Here is a 22,510-nt window from a genome sequence, read left to right on the forward strand (position 1 = left end):
ATACCTTAAAGAGATTTTAAACATGAATCATTCTAATTTTAAATATAAATCCACATATCCATATTAGGCTTGTATTTTCTAAATCTTGAAGTATAAGATCTTTCTTGTGGATCAATCTACTTGATACTTGCACACTTAGTGAAAGATAACTAAATACTTACACTTGTGGCTCCTTTTGTATGCAGATGACATTATTTTGATTGCTAGGTCTGCTCTTGGCTTACAAGAGCACTTACACTCTCTTGAGTAGTTTTGTAGAACAGTTGGTATGCAGGTCAACATTAGCAAGACGAAAGTGATGATTTTCTCCAACAAAAGAAAGAATAACCACCATAAGTTCTTCTTTTAAGGAAGTGTTTTGGAAGAAGTGGCAGACTACAAGTACCTCGGAACTGATTTCAACAAAAATCTAAGTTGGGAAGGTTGCAGAAAGAAGAGAATGATGGGAGGTTGGAAAGCATTATATGCTTTTCAAAATAGGTGCAGAGAGGTAGAGTTATGGGATTGGAAGACTACCCAAACTCTCTTTGAGCTTTTAGTGCTTCCGGTTGCACTTTATGGCTGCGAAGTGTGAGCCAGTAGCACCTCTAATTTACAGTGGAAACAAATTGAGCAGATCCAAAAGCAGTTGATTACAAACAAGTTCAAACTCAAAAGCTCAGTCTGGTATGATATCATGTTGGGTGAAGTGGGGGCTGCGTCGATGGAAGCAACTGCTTTGGCGAGGCTCATTTGTTATTTGAAAAGAATTGAGTAAATGGATGAGGGCAGATGGCCTAAGGTCGTCTTCAACGACACACTATGCAAAAGAAAGAAAACTTGGGTGCGACAAAATAGCAAATGGCTTAGAAAATGGGATATATACTTGAACATGTGCCCCACGAATAGCAAGGAGATAAAGGCATATGTTATAGATAAGTTCCACAAGCGCAGTTGGGGTAAGGAGCTAGGGAGAAAGAAAAAGTATTATATTGAAGAGTTTAACCCCTCGTGTAACCATCAGCAAAAAGTGTACATAAGGGCCAATTTATCGTGGAAAGCCAAAATCCTCATTGCTCGATTAAGAACCAACTCCCATCAACTCCGATGCGAAACTGGGCATCGGAAAAGACCAAAAGAAAATTGGGAGGAAAGAGTGCATTTACTACACTTCGGGTAAGGTTGAAACAGAAAAACAATTCATTCTAGAATGTGATGCTTTCAAGGACAGCAGGGACAGTTATGAAACCATTCTTGCGGAATGCTCTTGGGATAATTTATTCAATGAGGGGTGTGTGGAGAGGCTAGGGGGGCTCTCATCATTACGCTGCACAAAAAAAGAGTTGTATTGCAGAAGTTGATTTCTGAAGGGGTCTGTCCCATAGGCTATACTTAGCCTCGTGAAGAAGACTACTTCTACATAAATCAATTATAGGAATTTGTGATAGCAAAGTTAGAAATATATTTCTTTCTAACATGCAAGAATATGCACTGCAGAGCAAGACGAAGACCACAAATATTATTGCATCATGAATGTTCTGAATGTTTATCCTACCTTCTTTTTAAGTAACATCTGGAAAACACTTGGCATTAAGGAAATACATTTTATAGAGAAAATACATATCAAAGAAAACTTAAACTACAATTCTTCTGATCAAAACTCAGTCGGAATTTCAGAAAACCATACATCATACAGTGTGTCCATTTGTCTATATATTTACCATAATTAGAGCTTGCTAAGCAGCGAGTCCTGACTGCAATATGCTGAAGAATAAATCAAATGATGTGTGATTGCATGGGGTCCTGGCACAAACATGCTGCAAGACGAGGACCGCAAATATTATTGCATCGTGAATGTTCTGAAAGTTTACCTAATTTCTCTGAAGTAACATCTGGAAAACACTTGACATTAAGGCAATACATTTTATAGAGAAAATACATATCAAAGAAAACTTAAATTACAATTCTTCTGATCAAAACCCGCTTGGAATTCCAGAAAACCATACATCATACAGTGTGTTCATTTGTCTATATATACCATAATTAGAGCTTGCTAAGCAGCGAGTTCTGATTGCAATATGCCCAAGAAGAAATCAAATGATGTGCGATTGCATAGGGTCCTGGCACAAACATGCTAGTGAGTTCTCTCGAGCCCTTAATATTCCTTTTGATATCTGGTAATGAGCCTTTGCCCATTTCTGCACCAGCACATAGTTGATTTATCCGGAATGCAGTTTTCTTCTGATCTTTCTTGTATCGTGAATAATCCAACATTTTTTTCACCTCTTCCCTACTGAACCACTGTGCATCTAAAACAGTTTGGATGATTAGATCATATTTCTAGTTTACTATAGCAGAACATCTGAAACTACAAATGTCATAAATTATAAATGTTATATAGAAAAACAATCCACGAGATAAAAACTACTAAGGCCTGTTTCAATAAAATTTAAAAAGAACCCAAGAAAATTATGCACGCCGAATGCAATCATAACAAGCAATGCTTATAACTTTATCATATACTTTTACCCTAAGGCAAAGACCATCAATTGTATGCATCCAACAGAGTTCAATTTAACTTTTTCCCCAGTGCCAAGAACACCTTTTCGGAACAACTTAGAGTTGCAGTCAGATATAATGCTTGCAGCAGCACTAATGCAGCACAAATTAACAAGGTAAAAGGGAATTGCAATAGGTTAAATATTGGATGCATGCATATGAAGGGAAAATACACATGGAATGAATGAATGAAATTTTTGACCTTAGATTGCCTGCGATTACAGTTTACTTATACTGCATAGCAACAAACCCCAAAAGATTATGGATATAAAAAGGATTTGATCATAGTTTGTAAACTCATCACTATTAGGAGACTATAATGCATCTGAATCATAAAGGATGGCATGGGCAGGATCAATACAGGAGAATGTACAAAGAAGTTAGAATTCAGTGCATGTGGCTTGAAAATTCAAAGTATGTAAGAGAATTCAAAGTCATCAATCCTTAAAGTACAACCTTATGCAATAGACATATTACCAAATAGCATGCACATGCACTCTTTCTATATCACTGTGTGCGTGGGAGACAAAAACATGCAACTTGTTGCCATATTGTTGTAAACAGTCCTCATTTTGACCAATAATAATAAAGTCAGAAATTTGAATCACATTATGTGATACTTAGATCACTGCATCATCCATAACTATCTAGTTGCCTTTCACACTGAAATACAGAATGCCACAATATCATGTTTGAGTAAATATAAGTTTTGTTACCAATATAAGTCTTCTAACAAACAAAACTTATGAGAAACCTAACATGAAAAAAATGGAATAAATATAATCATAAAGCTTGAGACCATACCTTCCAGTTCAATTTGGTCCACAAGAATTTCAAAGGATTTTGCAAATGCAAAAAATCCTACCATCAACTGGCATGGCATACTGACTGGTCCAACTGCAAATTTCTCCAGATTGAAGTTAGATTAAGATATATCAAATAGCAATATTTAACAAAAATGTGCATGATATAAGAGAAAACTTGAGTGATGCATGAATTCTACCTTTAAATAAGGGTGGATTAATAAGTTAATTATGCCATTGAATTTATATATTGAGTAGGAAAAACAATGCTCTGGTTGTGGTACCTAACATTTTTGTTTCTAATTAGATAAGTAATTTGCGTCTGTTCTGCTCTAAACAGAGCTGGAGCTATTCAGAAAATATTCAAAGGAAGGACCATAATTTAGCTTTTCCTCCTACATCAAATCAAGGCATTGGTTTATTGGTTTATCTTGAAGATCAGATCCAGTATTGAAGGCAATGATGCTCTGACATACACATACACCTGGGAAGTCCAAACAATGTTACAAAATTCCTCTTCCTTGCAGCCGATTTGCATCTTTAGCTTGAGTACTCATCAGTTATCTAAAATTACAGCTGTAAAAGGGTGTGACAGATTTCAATGGGCCACATGCTAATGCAGCGGGATGAAGATAATTATCACTTTATTCAACAGATCTTATCATGGAATAATACAATTTTCTTATCATTTGGATTGAAATATCCAAATTTAAAAGTAACTCCTGCTTAATTCCTCCCTGTTCTTCACCTGAAAGAGACGCTCACATATACAATGGATAAATTAATTGATTGATGTGGAAATAATTTTATTTGAACACCAGGGGATGAAATATCAAGTTACATTTTGTAGTTGTACCCAAGTTCTCTAAAAACCCACATCACACCTGCAGGCAAGGTGTTATGACCACCATCATAACGTCTGTTGAAGAATTACATCGATAGACAGCGCTACTTCATGATCATGAATTCCTCATATGTGAGTAGCTTACTTTGTATCATTATATCACCATGTACCAGTGATATCGTTGAAAGTTGGATTAATAAAAAAAACTACCCTGCAGAACATTTTAATTGGGAAAAACACTTAAATTTTTTTTTTCCCTCAGGCTACTGTCCTTTATGCATGCATTAAGGTTCACAAGAACCTGTCCCCGTTTTATTGTAAGGCATAGAACATGCATGACCAACATAGACATGCAAAAAAGGAGCGAAAGATGAGAAATACAAATATAATAATATATATTTTTAGAATGGCTAAGTTAGAAAACAATGACAACTCAACCCAAATTGTCATGACTCTTGAAAGAAAAAGAATACTAAGTTGGCACACATGAGTTTCAGTTATCATTTCAATGGCATGAAAGGATGAATGGGGAAAATATCACACATATTATAGAGGGAAGGTTCCATTTGAAAGGTCAGAACCCAAAGGAATGGCAATAGGTCCCACTTGAGGGTGACCATTGACCAGTAAGCCCCCCAAAAGAGCACTGTCCGCTAATAGCTTAAGCATGCAGCATAACAAGGTCAACTTAAACCACTTCCCCCGTCAGTTTTGATGACAACTTTGTATCATATAAGTATACAACACTTAACAACAGCTCTTCTCTATATCTCTTGTTATCAATCACAATTCACTCCTATCTATTACAGATGTATTTAGGACTATCTGAATTCTGAATTGAGTCACTACACCTAAGGAAAATCCATCTACAAGATGGCAGATTCCTTGGAGAAGCATTCTGCACCATTATTAGTGCCTAAGAAGGGTGGTACCTCACTTGAAATGGAGATTCCCTACCATTTGTAAAATGATTTATCCCTTGTAGATTGCTGCTAGAGAGTTGATGTATTTGTAAGCAAGATAAAATATTCATTTATGTAACTGTGAGGGCTGTTCAGGCAGTTCCCATGATGATCAATTGTGCATGGTGGAATATGATCTTGTTTGGATAAGATATAATATCATCACACAAAAATATCATTAATCATATATGTTTTTGGAATGAGTTGGGTGTAAGTGTAACTAAGCCACTTAAAGGATTTTGACCCTAGTTAGATCAAATGTATAACATAAAGGGAAAGGAGTCACGAATATACTATCAGATTAAGAAGAGTAAATTTGACAAAGAAAGAAGTTATATATTCCACGCGTTAACACAGATATTTCCTAATCTAAATTCACTCCTTTACTCAATACTATAATATATTGTAAGCCACCATTTGGTGTCAATTTCTGCTTTGTACACTATACTCTTCTCTTATTTTTTCTTCACTCAGATGATATATCCTCACTATCATGTTACAAAATCATATATAATATCTGAACATGCTGCAATATATAGGAACATGGCTATTGCACATGTCCTCTCTCCATCTAGGACCTTGAATGTTGGAGCAAAGTGTCTTATGACACCGGACAGGCCAAACACCACCACTATTCTATACTGTCTGTCTGCCATCCTGAATGTGTCACAACATGTTCAGAGACTCTATGGTGTACGAGGAAGCTCAAACCAAAAGTATGAATAAGACCACCAGCATCTGCCCCTGGCTTCATAAATTTGTCTTATCCTCAAGACAACAAGATGAAGAGGCCTGCCCTTTTGGATTTAACCATTTTCAACTCACTACTTGGGAGGTGCTACATTCTCAAAGTCTGTTTGCCACATAGGGGTAAACGATTAAATTCAGAAAGTAAATGCACAGAACATAATGGAAATATATTAAATAACCAGTCTCTATATTAATTCAACAGTCCATGTACATCAAGTGCTTCTAACATTAAACCCAGATACGACTATCATGATGATACTAAGAAGGAAAGGTATGCAATATATAAAACCCGAAGGGGTGCGACCAACCGTCGCATCCAACTGCCCTTCGGGACGACTAACTAACTGACTGCCGTAACTCATTATTACCGACGACAACATAAACATGATATGACAACATAACATAATGATTATTCCCGGCAACATCATCCCCCCCAAGAAAAGAAGTCGTCTCCGGACGACTTAATACAAAATAGAGATGACATTAAACAGAACCAAGGTAGAGAACTACAGGAACTGCTGACGCCAGTTGAGCCTGGAACTCATACACCTGCTGTGTCCTCGCCTGAAAACCCTATTTTGCTACCATCAAACTTGTATGCAAAACACGCTTTTTAGTCTCAGCCTCCACCAACTGCTACTCAAGTCATACTGTCTCCCTAGCCAATTTGTCCTCGATAGCCACCCGCGCTTCTCGGCATCCAACTCCTGGGTACGTTGAGCTAAGTCTCACGCTACTACTGCCTCCAACCTGGTGGTCAGCTCCTCCCGAGCCCTCTGTGCATCCACCAAGGCAACCTCACGTCCAGTCGAGACATACTCCAAGTTCCTCAAAGTGTACCATTCATGCCTGGAAGTGGCCACAACCTTCTGCCACAAAGGCTAGGAGACGCCTCAAATCCTTCATCACACTCCCCAAAGGCTGATAACTGAACTGAATAACTCCCTGGTGTCGTACGACTTCGCGTTCCTGCAATGACTTCCTTCAAACTCTGTTTGTTTGCAACCTCCAAATCCGTCTGCCTCTATGGCCTCCCAGCCAATGCTTAGCTTCAGGATTCTTTCTCACAGTACAGAACAACCCCACACTTACCGTGACTTCTCTGATGCCTTTGCCCAACTCAAAAAGTGTATTGTAGCTCAAAAATAAACTGGGGGTCTAGGGCAGCGCATCATTTCTGTGATATTTTAAGATGCCAAAACCCTTCTTCTCCACTCTAATATTTTCAGCGTCCTGGCTCCAGACGTCATCGAATAATTTTTTCAATTTGGTCGTCGTTTTTTTTTGTTTTTTTGTTTTTTTCCACTGTACTATCCCCGATGGCACCCCGGCCATACAACCTCTCTGTACGGTCAACAAAAGCACTGACACCTCCAATCATACGGATCACACCGTACGGACAACATGACCAACCGTCCACACCGTACAGTCCTCCTTCCGCACGCCCAACACAGTTCAACCGTACGGGGGTATTCCACCACAGGTGTCCTCCATCATCAATGGTTCCACCGCACGTGGTCCAACATACGGTGGTTCCACCGCACGGGTTCCCACCGCCACTTTCAAAGATTTTTTTTTTTGTTTTTTACATCCCTAATCTAGTCTTCGGCTCGGGTCCCGTGCCTCTAGGATTGCCCTTTCTCGGTTTGCCTTGCCCGAGAGTCTCCCGCTTTGGTCCTGTGCCGGTCGAGTCACCTACCCGACCTCTCAAGTGCCCTTCCATTCTCTCGGGTGTCCTTCCGGCCTCCCAGGTCCCCTGCGCGCTTCTCGTGGTAGGGTTTCAATTTGGACCCGTTGATGGCAAGTCTATTTTCAATGGCCATCCGAAGACCTGGAACCATAAATTCTACAAGAACCACGGTCTCCTTCCTGTACATAAGAAAAAGAATAATAATAAAGATTTTGAAGGCTACGGCCTTCCACACAGGGTTCCAATCGTTGCCAACACGAATTATCTTGGGATTATCTACGTCACCGAGGTTTGGGGCGTCTCCCTTCCAATATTCTCTATATTCCGGCAGGTACACCTCCTCTGTTACTTGCTCTAGTTCCTCTACTTCGAGCCTGGAGCTCTGGAACATTTCGTAATCCTCCATCTGCCAGTGTGTTGTGACGTTTTCACACATCGCCCCATTGCAAATGGGGACCCCTGTTTTTTTTGCTTTTTAGGGTTTGTTTTTTTTAGGTCTTTTAGGGTTTTGTCAGTTGGCCTTTGCATTTTTGAGTGCTGTCGGGGAGATCAATAGGATAGCAGGTCCTGCTAGTCTGAAAGTCCTGATCCTGAAATTTGGCTAAGTCTGGAATGTCCTGATCCTGAATTTGACTAAGTCTGGAAACTGAAAAACCTCAAAAAACTAGATTTTGCAATATAACTCCTGGAGGTCTAAAACCACTCTCAAACATCCTGAAAGTATATATGGAATATAACTTAAAGTATAAGATCTCTTATACTTAAATGTTATATTCCACAAAAATTATCCTGATAGAGAGTTCAAAACGTCAAATTTCGCTCCTGTCCTTCACTGAGGATCCAGAGCGAAAAGCGCTCCTGTCCCTCACCAAGGGACCAGAGCGAAATAGTCAAGTATGCCTAATTTTTAAATGCCTCTTTCGTTTCAAACATTCAAGATGGAGTAAGAAACAATGTTTTACGCCTTGAAGAAAATTCGATGTTAACATGATTAAGGATTTGTGCCATAAATGCAAAATCGCTCCTGTCCTTCACTGGAGGACCAGGGCGATTTCTACAGAATCAACCATTCCCTTCAAAAGTTACGTCAAGGCAAGGTTACGCAAGGTCAAAAATGACTTTCGAAGGACGACGAATGTGGAATTAACCTCAAGAATCAACAATTTTGAGCTCAAATGCAAAATTCGCTCCTGTCCTTCAGTCAAGGACCAGGGCGAAAAATCCTTAGGAGGGCTCATTTGGTCTTGGAGGCACAAGTTTGGCATGCATAGAACAAACAAGGATCATCAATTGCCCTCACAAGTTGATTTGACGATTTAAAAGACAAGGGCCAAGGAGGAAAAGCAAAAATCGCTCCTGTCCCTCACCAAGGGACCAGGGCGAAAATGGTTTAAAAGGCATTCATTCCAAAGATGGAATAGGTTAAACTCAAAATACCAAGCGAGAACCCCATTTTGGACGTAGAGGATGAAGTTTCAAACGTGAAGAATGAAAGATGGAGGACCAAAATGCATGGGCGCTCCTGTCCCTCTCCCAAGGACCAGAGCGAATTTGATTAAAGTCCCAAATTCCTCCCATGCCTAGGCGCCAATAATTTTTTGAAATACATTAAATGCTAAATTTGATAAAAAATTTGAAATATTTAATTAAATTGGCATTTAAAAATGGCGCATAACATTTAATAATTAATTTATGCCTTTAAAAAAATCAAAATTTTAATTATAAAGGCATTTAAAATTAATTATTATTAATTTAAAAATAAAATTGGGGCGCTTGAGGTATTATTTAATGTTTTTATAAAGTCGGCCTTCTCCTTTTATTAATTTTGTTTATTTTGGTTCTATTTTACCAAGTCGGCCTATGGATAATGAAAGGATGAGCGCCCATATAAGAGAGGTGTGTTGAGCGATTTTAATCCATCATTCATTCATTCACACAAGTGCGATTTGGAGAAGAACAACAAGGTGCGAAATCCAGAAGCTAAGGAAGGCGAAATTCATCTTGAAGGCTATTGGAGAGGCGTATTTCTTGCTAGTTTGGAGGATAATTTCCAGATTTTTGAAGACATTTGAAGGCAAATTTCCAGATCTTGAAGAGGCTAGTGGAAGATGGAGTTCTTTTCCAAGCTAAAGGGGGCGCATTTTGCTAAAGGGAGTCTTGATCTACATTTTGCCTAGCGAATTCTCCTATTTTTGCATCATTTTTTAGAATTAATTCCCAAGTGGAGGTATGGCATAATCACCTTGGCACCATTTTTGAAGATTTAAATTTTGCTTTGAAAATCCTAAATTAGGAAATGATAACTCAAGATTTATCATGAGGTTTCCTAAATTAAAATCTTGAATCTTCCTTTGAAAGTTTAGTTTTTAGATTTCAAGATATATTATTAATTGTGAAATGTTGTGTAGGTATCAAGATGGCGACTCCCAAGCTCGAAAGATCTACAAATCGAAAGACTTTTCTCAAGGAAAATCAAACCAGATCAAGGACGGTCTCATCAAGGACAATCAAGCAAGGACAAGGGCGACCTCCTCCAGCCTAGCATCGACAGGGACGACCTTCTTTGGACTAACGTCATCAAGGGCGACCTCTTCCAATCCGGCATTCCAAGGCGAGGTACATCAATCATCCTGCACATCAAGGACACAAGAAGTTAGAACAAGGGTTCGTTGAAGAAGCAGATAGTTCCAGATGAATTAATTTAAGCTAGCTTCTCAACAACATCAAGTTGAATATTTACCAAGTTACAAGTGTCAGACGAGGTGTCATCCCAGTCATCACTCCTCCAGTCGGATTGGTCCACCTCAGCATGTCCAAATTCAATGTACCTAATTCATGGAAGGTGGCACAAACTTCTATGTACCTACCCCAGCTATCCATTGGTGGAATTTTCTAGAGAGGACATGTGTCCAAGCAATACAATTTTATCATTGGTCAAGCATTAAATGTTATGTAATGGTTGTAACAAACCCTAATTAGAGTTTTCATTGTTGAATCTTGGCCATTGATCTCAAATTGATCTAAGCCATCGAATTGTATTGAGGGCACTATATAAGCCCTAGCATTTCATTTTGTAAAGAGAATAGTTAGAAGATAGTTGGAAGCAATTAGAAGATAGATAGAGAGTAGTTAGAAGGTGATTAGCTAGTTGATAGAATAGCAATTAAAGTAGAGTAGAGAGAGAAGGCAAAGATTGTTGCCAAGGTGTTGTTGTAAAAGACTTGTAACTTCATTGAAGAAATGGTGAAATTTATGGGTCGATTCGACAATTTGCATGGTCTTTATACTTCTCATGTTTGATTTTATGATTAGATGAGTGGAAGAAATGTGCTTGATTGATGGTGGAATTCGTATATCCATACTACTAGCAGTTTGTTGATTGCAGACTTGCCTTGTGTAGTCAACTGGAATCATTCAGCTTAAGCTTAACTTCAATTGTCGCTTCTTCATCGATATGCATCAACCTGATGGTGTCTATGCCTGCAGGGATGATTTGAACATCATAAAGCTTTCCTTCGAAGATCACACTAACCTTGTGGAGATGTTCCTGTGATGTCAAAACAAGACTTAGTTAGAATTTCATCAAAGATCATTCATTGTTCTTACATTCTTAGTGTTAGGATTAGATCCTTTCCTCGCCCTCATCTTTTTCCCTTTTTTTTCAAGTCTAAGCTAGTAAGAGCCTGTGTTCCAGCAATATTCAAAGCAGATCAGACGTTCAATCATCAAATGTAAGTCCCCTTGTGATTCCAGCAAATCACATCATACCATAGAGAGCTTATCCACACGTAGAGACCCTACATACAAGAACCTTGAAGTCATCCCGATTGATCCTTTTCGCGACATCTTGAAGTCATCCCGATTGATCCTTTTCGCGACATCTTCAGCATTCGGAGGCTTTACTCAAGAGAGGATAAGGTACCTTTAGGTATTTTATTCCGTGTTTGATAGTGTACAAAATACACGTCAACACAGTGGAAGAGCCCGTTTAGTTACCCTGTCTCATCCTCGGAGCACTCTCCTAGTTTGAGAATCCCTTCGTCGTTGGGCTCCCTGCAACCCCGTCCTTCGTCCCTCAGGTCGCCTTCTCCTTCACCCTCCGATTCGGAAGATGATGCCAGTTCCTCACTAACCAACTGCGTCCCAAGGTCTATGATAAACTTCCTTCCTCCATTCTCCATAGACAGAGTGTTCTTCTTCCAGTTGTGGGTGGCCTTGGCTGCCACCAACCACCCTCTCCCTAAGATTGCATCATACCCTTTTTTCTTTAGTGGGATTACCACAAAGTCCAGTATGAAGGGTTGCATCCCGATGGTAACTTGCTGGCCCATCAATGTCCCGATGGGTTTGATTCCATGTTGATCTGCTCCCAGCAAATTGAACGTAGATGGCCATAGCGTTGGCTTCCCTAGCTTCTGCCAGGTTTCTTCTAGAAGAACATTCACTCCTGATCCACCATCGACGATGGTATCGGTTAGAATGGTGCCAAGGATACCCATCTCCACAATGGTCGGGTTCCTTCCAGTGTTAACTGCCAGCAGCATGGGGTCTATTGCAGACCCCCGAGGAACATCTATGAGGTGGTTGGTATTGGTGCGTGGTTGGGAGAGATTATTCAGCAACGTCGTCCGTAATTGAGGCATCGTCTGGAGGAGGTCGTGTACCTTCACAGGCACCTCCAGTTTTAAAATTTAATTTAGTATAGCCTCCTCCGCCTCCGGTCGGCTGGAAGTACCCACCGTACCCTTCGCCTTCGCCCTTTCTCGTATCTCTTTCTCAATTTCTTCCCATACCCTTCGCTTCTTCGTCTCCAGGTTTGGGCACATTGCGTGTCTGGCTTGGGCGCGGGTTATGGCCAGCACTTCCTCTTCTTTGGTTTCCTCGATATTGAGCAAGTTGATGCCGGACTTCGGGCAGGTGGCATCTTCGTGGTCTCTCGGTCCACACCATTTGAACAAATATTGTGTGGCCTCTCCCTTCGGCCAGTCTCAGGCGAAGTACCCCCACTGGTTGCACGCTCTGCATTGTACCATCGGTTGACCTTTGGAGTTGTATTGGATCCGACTCCTTGTATTGTTATTGTTGTTTCGTCCTCCCCACCGATTATCTCGGTAGCCTCCCGATGTTGCATTGTTGTTCGCCTGGGAGCTGCCGGTACCGCCCGATGTAGTTGGTTGTTCCTACGTAAGCAATACTTGTTGGTTTCGTGTTTTCATGTTGTAGGGGCATTCCCTGGTGGGATGCCCCATCAACTAGCATATATCACAATAGGCCTTTTTTTAGTAGGAGCCTTTCCTGTGGCCGTCCATCTTACATTCCGTGCACCAAAGCTCCCCTTCGTCGGTCTTGCTCGGAAATCCCTTCATAACCTTCAGCTCTTTCATCATCCTCAGCATGTCCTTCTGCAGGGCTTGCACCTTTTTGCCGGACTCGCCATCGCTGTTGCTTCCCTCGGAAGAGTCATCATCCTCGGACGAGCTATCCTTCTTTTTCTTCTTGGATGTCTTGGTCTCTCTCTCGAGATCCATCGCTCTATTATATGCATCTTCGTATGAGGTTGGTGGAACAATTTTCATCTTCTTCCGGATGGAGTGTTTCAGTCCCTCCACGAACCATCTCTTTTTCAACCCATCCGCTAGTTGACTCCCCATTTTCCCCAACAGTTCCTTGAGCCGTCAACTATAGGCTCGTACAATCTTGTTCTTGTTCTGCTTTGTGCCATAGATTTCAGCTACTATTTCATTGTCATCTCTGAGGAGGCGAAACTCTATCCCGAACTCCTTCTTCAGGTTGGGCCATGTGCCGACTTTGGTCTTATCCATATTGGTGTACCAGTCAATGGCCACTCCCCTTAAGGTTGCTGGAAATTGTGTTACCCATTCGTCCTGGTCGGTAACACCATTCACTGACCATATGGTTTCGCAAGTGCGGCAATGGCGGACGAGATCTTCCTTCGCGTCGCCGTTGAACTTCGGCAGCTTCTACTTACTTGCCATCCCACCGCTGGGTCTCGCTCCTCTGGTGCCTTGTGTGCTTGTACGTGGTGATCCTCTGCCTCCGCCTCCTGCACCTAACCCTCCACTCGTGGGTCCTCCGGAGAATGTTGCTGACCCTGAACCGAACAAATTGCCTCCGGTACGGTACCCTTGTGCTCTCTCGGCACCGTCAGCCGTACCGTCACCTTCGGTCGTCTCCCTCCGGTTGTCCTCCGAAATGGACAAGTTCTTTAGTAGGTCTCTGGTAGCGTCGATCAGGTTTAGACTTCGCCTTGTTTGTTCCACCAACTCTTCGCAGCTTCTTACCCTACGGTGGTATTCTGGCGAACTATAGAGTTCTCCTTCGGCACCCTCCGTGACTCCTAGGTTCCCTTTGGGCAACCCTACGACAGTGTAGAGAGTGTAATTCTCTCCGTCTATCTTTTCCTCTGCAACCTCCATGACACCTCCTGGGTTCCTTTCGAGCAACCCCTCGGCCGGTCGTCCTTCGGCAAGTTGCCTTAGCCTACGCCTTCGTTCTATTTGTTGTCTAAGATTCAACGCTCTTTGTGCCACTTCCCATTCATCACTTTGTATCTTTTTATTTTTGTCCTTATTTAGTATATTTGGCATAAATCACTTCCATACATAGCAAGCACACACCATGTACACAAAAAAAAAAACTCTTTGATTATTTTCCCTTTCGGCCACAACTTATATCAACATTGTACCAGGATTATTACAGGGTTCAATTTCCCCTTCGCCTCTTGCCATCACGCTCTGCGTCCCAATGACGATTGCTCTGTTTGCGCGTCGTCGGCCTCTGGGTTAATCTCACTGATGAGTAGGCCCATCGTGTCCCTACGCCATCCGCTCCTTCCTTTCCCGAGTATGTCTAGGCAACGGCACCAAATGTTTGCCACATACGGGTAAACAATTAAATGCAGAAAGTAAATGCACAAAACATAATGGAAATATATTAATTAACCAGTCTCTGTATTAATTCAATAGTTCATGTACATCAAGTGCTTCTAACATTAAACCCAGATACGACTATCATGATGATACTAAGAAGGAAAGGTATGCAATATGTAATACTCGAAGGGGTGCGACCAACCGTCGCGTCCAACTGCCCTTCGAGACGACTAACTAACTGACTGTCGTAACTCATTATTACCGACGACAACATAACATAATGATTATTCCCGGCAACAAAGTCAAGTCTTTGTTTTCTTTGATAAAGTATAACAGATTAAAGTCAACAATGTCCTTGCCTTATAACATTTGCAAAACTCCTAATCAGGAAAAATCTCTTTAAACTTCATGGAAATCATCTTGTCAAAAGCCTCACATCTTTGTATGTTTCCAAGTAATCCACATGTTTTGTCTCTATTAAATTAGTGGAAATTTCTATAATTGATGATAGAGGAATTCATCCCTTGGCATGTAGTCCTTAAAAAAATGCTCCACAATTGCTAGCCAAAACCTTTTTATATGCCTTGAATCGTGTAATGTCCCTATTCAATTGTGATATAAACTTCTGATTCTCTTGGCCTCGATATTTCATCAAACACTTGCCTTACAAGTGCTTAGCTTGCTGTTCTTAATTTTCAGTTTGTTATAAGGGACATTGGACACTAAATTTCAATGAAAGATCATTCATAAACAGCTTTGAAAGTGAAGTGAGATGACTAAGTAGTATATAGACAGCAACCAATAACAGCTAGCATCACAATCATAAATAACTATGGGCTGACATTTTGTCAAATAGATGTCATAATACCTCAGGAAAATGAATATAAGAAGTCACCAAACTACTCCAATACTTCATTAATTGCTAAATCAATTTGCCATTACAAAATCATTATTTGGACTGATAACAAATTACGTCTCAGATTTTCTGAGGACATTTGGCACTTACATACTCAATGCACATCAACTGAAAACACAAGGAATTGTAGTATCTAAGAACCTGATATGAATCGCCTTGTTGAGTTGATGAAGAATTAAGCAATATCCACCCAATTGAGGTCTCTTCAATGCCAAATCGAAACACTCTATGGTCGGCCTTGCTGCTGTACAAAGAATGACTGATTTGTTGATGATGGCTGCCAATAACCTCTCCTAAACTGATCAGTCTCACCTCCAAATGAGAGTGCTTCACCCAACAAGGATGTCTCAAAGCCGAACCATGTATTATCAACCCAAATCGAGGCTTGAAGTGCCACGAACATGTTCTGATCAGATTCACAAATGCAACCCAAAGTTTCACCAAAATCTCACACCAAAGATCATGAAGGAATCGCCTTAACCTCTAGTTGACATCGCTAGCCTCCAATATCAAAATTGATGCACAATGGATAGTGAATGGGCAAAATCGAGGAAGGCTCAGTCAGAAGCCAATATGTCAACCAGCAATAATGTAGTTCGATTTGCCTTCCTAGATCAACAAATAATGTCGCTTCTTTGCCTAGGAGACATCACTGACTTCAAAATACCCAAGAGAATGCATTCACCACTACCCATGGGCAAATTTGCAGAAATCTGAAAATCTGAAGCAACCTCCACAAAATCTGAAATGAAAAGTCTCCTTAAGCTCAATGTGAAAACCTGAGTGCTCCTCACTCACTAAGCAACCCTTCAGAGGGTCTTTCACCTCCTCAGTTATGCTGATCGAAGGGAGGTATCGTTCCCTAAGATCTATTCTGCGGACAACCTTTGGCTCCACAACTGATGATAGAACATATATTCCCCTCTTCTATTTATTCTTTTCATAACTCATCATAGACACCTTCTAGAAGATAAAGGTAAGTACACTTTATATTATTTTATTATACATGTTATTTTAATGTACCTTTAAAATATTAATTCAAATAAAATGCACACGTCTCATGATACGTGTTATTCCCTTATAACATCAAAATATCAAATAATAATGAGATGTGAAGCCACCAATCACCGCCACATCGACCCCCTACACAACTCCTTAGCCTACGAGGGTCAAGTATAGGCCAACCTCGTGAATGTCCACGTGCTAAGGAGAAGGGGACATTACAAATCGACCACTGATATCTCTGACCAAATCTAACAACTTCCTTTCCTCCCCTTAAGATCAGCTTATATATCATAGATCATAGATAGTACTGCTCAAAAATTGACTTGAGATCAAGCCACCATCAATTCCATGAGGTCGTACATATGATAGCAGTCTGAAGTCACGTGGAATATGTCCATATCATTTAGTTTGTCTAATGCACTAACCACTTCCAAACCTATAATGTATCAAGTAGAACCAGCAAATGATCCAACCCTCTTCGACTTGGCCACCCCCTCCCACACCAACATAATTGAGGGGACTCTTAGACATGCACCTACTGCAGGAGGTTTGTTAAGGGGTTTTTATGACTAGCAGCCTTAACCAACATGATGAAGAAAGGAGCTTGTACGTGGATAGATACAACACAAGAAGTTGATGATAAGCTTAGAGAGGTAAACAACTCTTGCCCTATATTTCCTATTCCACATTTATCACAACCTTTTGATGAAGAATATGATGTTTCAAGAGAAAGAGTTGGAGCTGTTATAATGCAAAAGGGGCACCCCATAGCAATGGAGCGCAAACAGTCAAAAGATTAGGAGAAGGTTTTCTCTATTTATGACAAGCAGATCCTTGCCATCTTGCATGATTTGACAAAGTTTAGATAGTATTTAGCTTGTGGTAGTTGTGTGGTTGAGATAGATTGCAATAGCTTGAAGTTCTTCTTGGCTCAACATGACTTGTATGATCAACAACAAAAATGGTTGAGGAAGCTCCAAGACTATATTTTTGAAGTAGTTACTAATGCTCTTTCTAGGATGTCTACCGGCTACTTCACTTCTACTATTTCTGCCTATTGGGAGGTTTCCATTATGGCACAATATGATAAGAATACAAGTGTTAAAATATCTTGTATAAGAGGATGGAAGATGACATATTTTCAATAGCAAATGGCTTGCCTCTCCACAAACATGGAATCCACTTAGCTTCTAAACCTAAAATAGAGAAGACAGAGATTAACATGATGCATCACTACCCAAGCACCTAGGATCCTACAAGAGTTCATGCAAATATGAAATATCCCACCCTGTTTTGGATATTTATTTTCTTTTTTTTTTTTTTGCGTGTTTTCTGTTTTTTGTTGTGTTTTTGCAATTTCTGATTTTTTGGTATTTTTGCATATAAATGGAAAAGAAAGTTGTAATATCCCCAACAATTTTTATTTTTTTTTAACAGTTTTACAAACACACCAATCACCCGTTAGGGTTAGAATAATGCAATCCAAACCAACTGAAAGGAACCCTACACCTTTTGATCACCGAGAGCCCAGACTGGGAGGGTGAGAACATACGGTGACAGGGGATTGTTAGATGCAACACTGAAAATGCTGATTACAATATTGGGCAGCAAGCCAGTCCCTTCCACTTTCCAGCGGGTAAAATCAAGGAAACTTGGTGGTAAACCAGCCAAGGAAACAAGAACACATTCAAACACAAATGACTCTACCGCAATATTTCAGCGGGAGGACTTGCCACTAAACAAACTCAACTGAACCGCTTATGTAGCGGGAGGACATAACTACAAAACTGAATTACAAACATTGAAGGCAGCCAAGCTAGCCTCTTCCACTTATGCAATGGGAATTACAATGAAGTACTTCAGATACAATAGAGGTTAGTACTACTAACCAAAAATTCAATGATGAATACAATGAAGTACTAGGAATCATAACAATGGAACTCAGAGAAATACAAGCTAAAACACAAATAACCAAATCTGATGTAAAATACCAGCAACTCCATAAATGGACCAGCAACACTGAAAGACTCACAACTTCCTTGAAACAGCTCCAGATCGCACACGAACACAAGCAAATGAAAGATATGACCAAGGCGACGAAGATAGGAGCATAAACCAGCACCAAAAATGCCAACAAAGAGCAGCATGCAACCCGAGGCACCTTCAGAAAGGTACGACCAGCACTGGAAGTTCGACCTGCTGCTAAAAATTCAAACTCACACCAAAAACCACGCCAAAACAGAAGAATAATCGCCCAACCAATACGCTTCCAATGAGCCATTACCCAGAATGATCTGTCGCATGGGTAGGGAGATATGAATAAAACTTCGCTTCAGCCACACCAAACCAGCAACACAGAAAAACACTGAACACACTGAAAACCGAAAACACACTCTCAAATGTCTTCAACAGCACACTGAATCAGCTAGGTACTGTATTTCAAGTACGAAATTGTGCAAGCTAGGAAGCCACAACTTCGAAGCTCGGATTCAATCACCATTCCACTAGCATAATGGTATAAATTCTCCAAGATAATCAAAATGAGGCGCCCAACCTTGTATTTATAGATTTCTGAATCTCAAATTCAAATGAACATGGCACCAAATTCCCTTTAATTTCATTTGCATCTCATTACATGACCCCCTCAAGACATGGCGTCCCATTTCAGGCCTCCTAGTTGAACTTTACTAAGGTACACAAGTTCAAACATGAGAAAACATTTTAAAGTGTGAAATGACTTCATTTTGGGCGCCCTCCTAACTTAGGAAATAAAATGCGACTTAGGATAAATAATATAATTTTTTCCTTCCTAAGTTGTTCCTCCAAAATTGATCAGTAAAAATAATTAAATATCAAACTTTAGGATAAAGTAATAATATTTAATTAATCAATTATAAATCAACTACTGATCACTGCCAAATCAAACTGTAAACTGATGTGCAGGAAATCACTAATCTGAACTGGATTGGAGCTCTGCCCAAGACTACCAAAAATAGAATTGCCTGAATTGACACTTACTAAAAATAGTAAGTCATGAAAACAACTCCGTGAATGAGCTCGGAAAACCCAGAAAAACCTTAAAATCCAGTCAGCTGCCATCCACTTACTAAAAATAGTCAATTCAAAAATCACTTCAGAACAAGATGCATGTTATACCTCTGTGAAGCCCTCAAAAAACCCAGAAGGAATCCACAATCGGAATCGAAGAATCCCTACCAAACAAGCATCAATTGGTACACACAGTATTCCACAAAAATAGGAAATCCTAATTCCTGATTCCAGTTAGCCTACGGGTCTCCAGAATAGGCTAATGGACCACTAGTTTCTCCTTACTGAGAAGGGGACATTACAAAAGCTGAAAATTGAAATTGAACTTCTAAAATTACGAGAATAATTACTTTGTTAAACTGAAATTTTAATTGCATTTAATTGAAATTCTAAACATAACCAGTCAATGCCTAGGGTTGCCAAGCAACATATTACTCCAAACGTCCAGCTAGAAGATATCTTTGTTGTTGTATGATGGACGGCTATAGATAAGAATTGGTATGGCCTTGTTAGGGTCTGAATATTGCACACCCTAGACACCACTTTTCCCTAGGAAAGGTACGACATGGTTTTGGAGATAGTACAACCAACAATGATGATTCCAATACCTCCAATCTGTAAACCCTATGATATGCTCTTCTCCAATCACATGAAATTCTGATCCGATTTTGATGAATTTGGATCCAATGAAGTGCAATTATAACCTCTAAATGAGATTATCCAACTGAATGCTCTTGGGTAACCTTCTACACTGGTAACCACTATTCTCTTTGAGAAATTTTGTCCTCAAAAAGCTATGGCTTCCACAAACCAGCAAATCCTTGTTACAGCTCTTCTCATAAATTGTGTAATCAAGAACAAATAATGAAGCTCACAAATGAGCTTTTATATTTCTCCAAAAACTCACACACCTCCTAGCCTTTTTAACCATTTAATTTATTGGCTTTTGATATTTTTTTAACTTTATAAAAATTCTCCAAAATTGGTGCCCAATTTGGCTTATTAAAAAGTCACTTTATGAAAAAGGAAAGAAAGAAAGAAAGAAATAGTCTTTTATAGTCCATGATGCCAAGTGGTTTGTATATGGGTCTAAAGATGGCTTATAGCCATATTGAACTACATCGTACTCCTTGCGGGAGACACCTAACTGTGCTACAAACAAGGTAGACATACCTTACCCCCTTGGGATTTGAACTTGTGACCTCTCTTTCAAGAGAACAAGTTCTCCACCACTAGGCCAACTCAAGCTCTATATAATCATTTTGCCCCTTTTATATTGTCATTTTGAAATGACTTTTAAATAATCATTTTGTCCCCTTTATATCGTCATAACATAAAACCACTTAATATAATTTAATATTATTAAAGTCAATGATTGATAAGCTTTTTATAAATTAAATTAAATCATTGATCCTTGATAAATGCCATATACTAATCATGAAGCCAATCTAGCCAACTTTTCAGATATAACCATGATGTCCACTCTTAATCCTTTGACTTACTATAAATAGTAAGTATGACCCAAATGTCCAAGTTACTAAAAATAGTGTATGTCAAAGAGTCCTAAATGATCTCAAGAAGGCATGCCACAAATAAATTGAGATACTAAGCTGAAGATTATTGCAATAAGCTCCCAAAAGGGTCAGCTAAAGCAATAGAACCCCCTCCAAAGGGTCCCCTAACCACCATGTTAGCCTATAGGGACCAAAGTCATAGGCTAACCTCTAGGAATGATTGATGGTTAGTGTTGACGGGCGTTTTATGACCACACCAACACAAAATAAAGTTTCCCAATGGTCACTCTATCCTCTCTTAATCAAAATCATATGTATGCTAAGATTGTAGGAAGATCATACATTGATTCCAAGGTTCCAATTGTGTACTAGCAACTTTATGATGGATATAGACTTGTTTGGTAACTTTGGTTGATGTTGCTGGTAATCCAAGGGGACTTACGTACAATGAAGAAGACTTAAATAAATTTAGAACTTCAAGGAGATTTTTTGCGAATGATTTGTCAATGAATAGCTCTTTTTTGGAACTTTTCAATAGGATAGTGCAAAAAGTAAAATAGGAAAGGGTTAAGAAAGGCTATTCTAAATCTAAGAACTCAACAGATAACGACTCGGGTGAGATCAACCACACTTTACTTCGCCACTTTCAGACTACATAATAAGGGTGTAATCTTCAAAGGTTGTTCTTGTAGGATTTTAAACCATCAACGAACACCATCAAAGAACAATGTTCATCCAATAATCTAAGTTAAGAACGCACATGTAAAAGCTCAGTCCAACCTTGCACTGCATATAGAAATCATCTATCGGCAAAAGGTATGAGCATATGATCTCACCATAAAGCAATACAATCTATCTTATTCATCTAAATACTTGAAGCGAATCTAAACTAAGTGAGGAAGATGAAACCATGCAAGTTTTGAAACAACACAAGTGAACACCAAAAGCCAATGTATCACTGTTACGACTTTAGAAACTTATAGCAACAATCTCATACAATTCTCCCTCCGTTACAAATGAAGGGGTGACCCATTTTTATAGGCCTCCAAGAGGAAAATGGACGGCCTAGATTACAATCCAATCAATGGCTAAGATTCAGCATGCAAAACCCTAATTAGGGTTTGACCAAAGATTCCAAAATATGACACCAAGTAGTGGGGATGGCCATTAATGAGGAATCTCCCCCATTGCTAATTAATTGCTCCTTACTCCGAAAAGCGTCCATAATGCAATAAATGCCCATCACTTCTCAAATCGCCCATCATGCATTAAATGAGCCACTATCTCCTTGAATATGGCAATCACCATGCATTGAATATACCACCACTTGGTCAAAACTTCCACCAACAATAAATGCGCCACCAAGTTCTCATGCAAACAATAGATTCTCATCCAAAATTGGGCGACCATTATCTCGATCATTGATGGCGAATGCGACGAATTTGGCCACGACAACTTCCGGCTCTCCTATAGGGACACTTGGCACAGTCTCTAGCTTGAATTCTAGTAATGAAATGTCTTCTTCACACTTGGAGAAAAACTTCTCACAT

The 22,510-nt window shown here is 39.8% G+C and overlaps 1 protein-coding gene across 3 annotated transcripts in view; it reads right to left on the bottom strand.

The window, feature by feature from the left end:
- Positions 1-1,569: 1,569 nt before the first annotated feature.
- LOC131079753 (nudix hydrolase 19, chloroplastic) overlaps positions 1,570-22,510 on the bottom strand; it is a 164,381-nt gene continuing 143,440 nt past the window's right edge. For 2 of the 3 annotated variants that reach the window (XM_058017787.2, XM_058017784.2), the window contains exons 5-6: positions 3,343-3,435; positions 1,570-2,288 (exon numbers count right to left, since the gene is read on the bottom strand). In XM_058017787.2, coding sequence (XP_057873770.2) covers positions 2,023-2,288; positions 3,343-3,435 — 359 coding nt within the window. In that variant the 3' untranslated portion in view covers positions 1,570-2,022. The remainder of the gene's footprint in view (positions 2,289-3,342; positions 3,436-22,510) is intronic. The other variant, XM_058017786.2, reaches the window with a different exon arrangement.

This window comes from Cryptomeria japonica, chromosome 6 (genome assembly GCF_030272615.1).
Source record: "Cryptomeria japonica chromosome 6, Sugi_1.0, whole genome shotgun sequence".
Taxonomy (NCBI): Eukaryota; Viridiplantae; Streptophyta; class Pinopsida; order Cupressales; family Cupressaceae; genus Cryptomeria; species Cryptomeria japonica.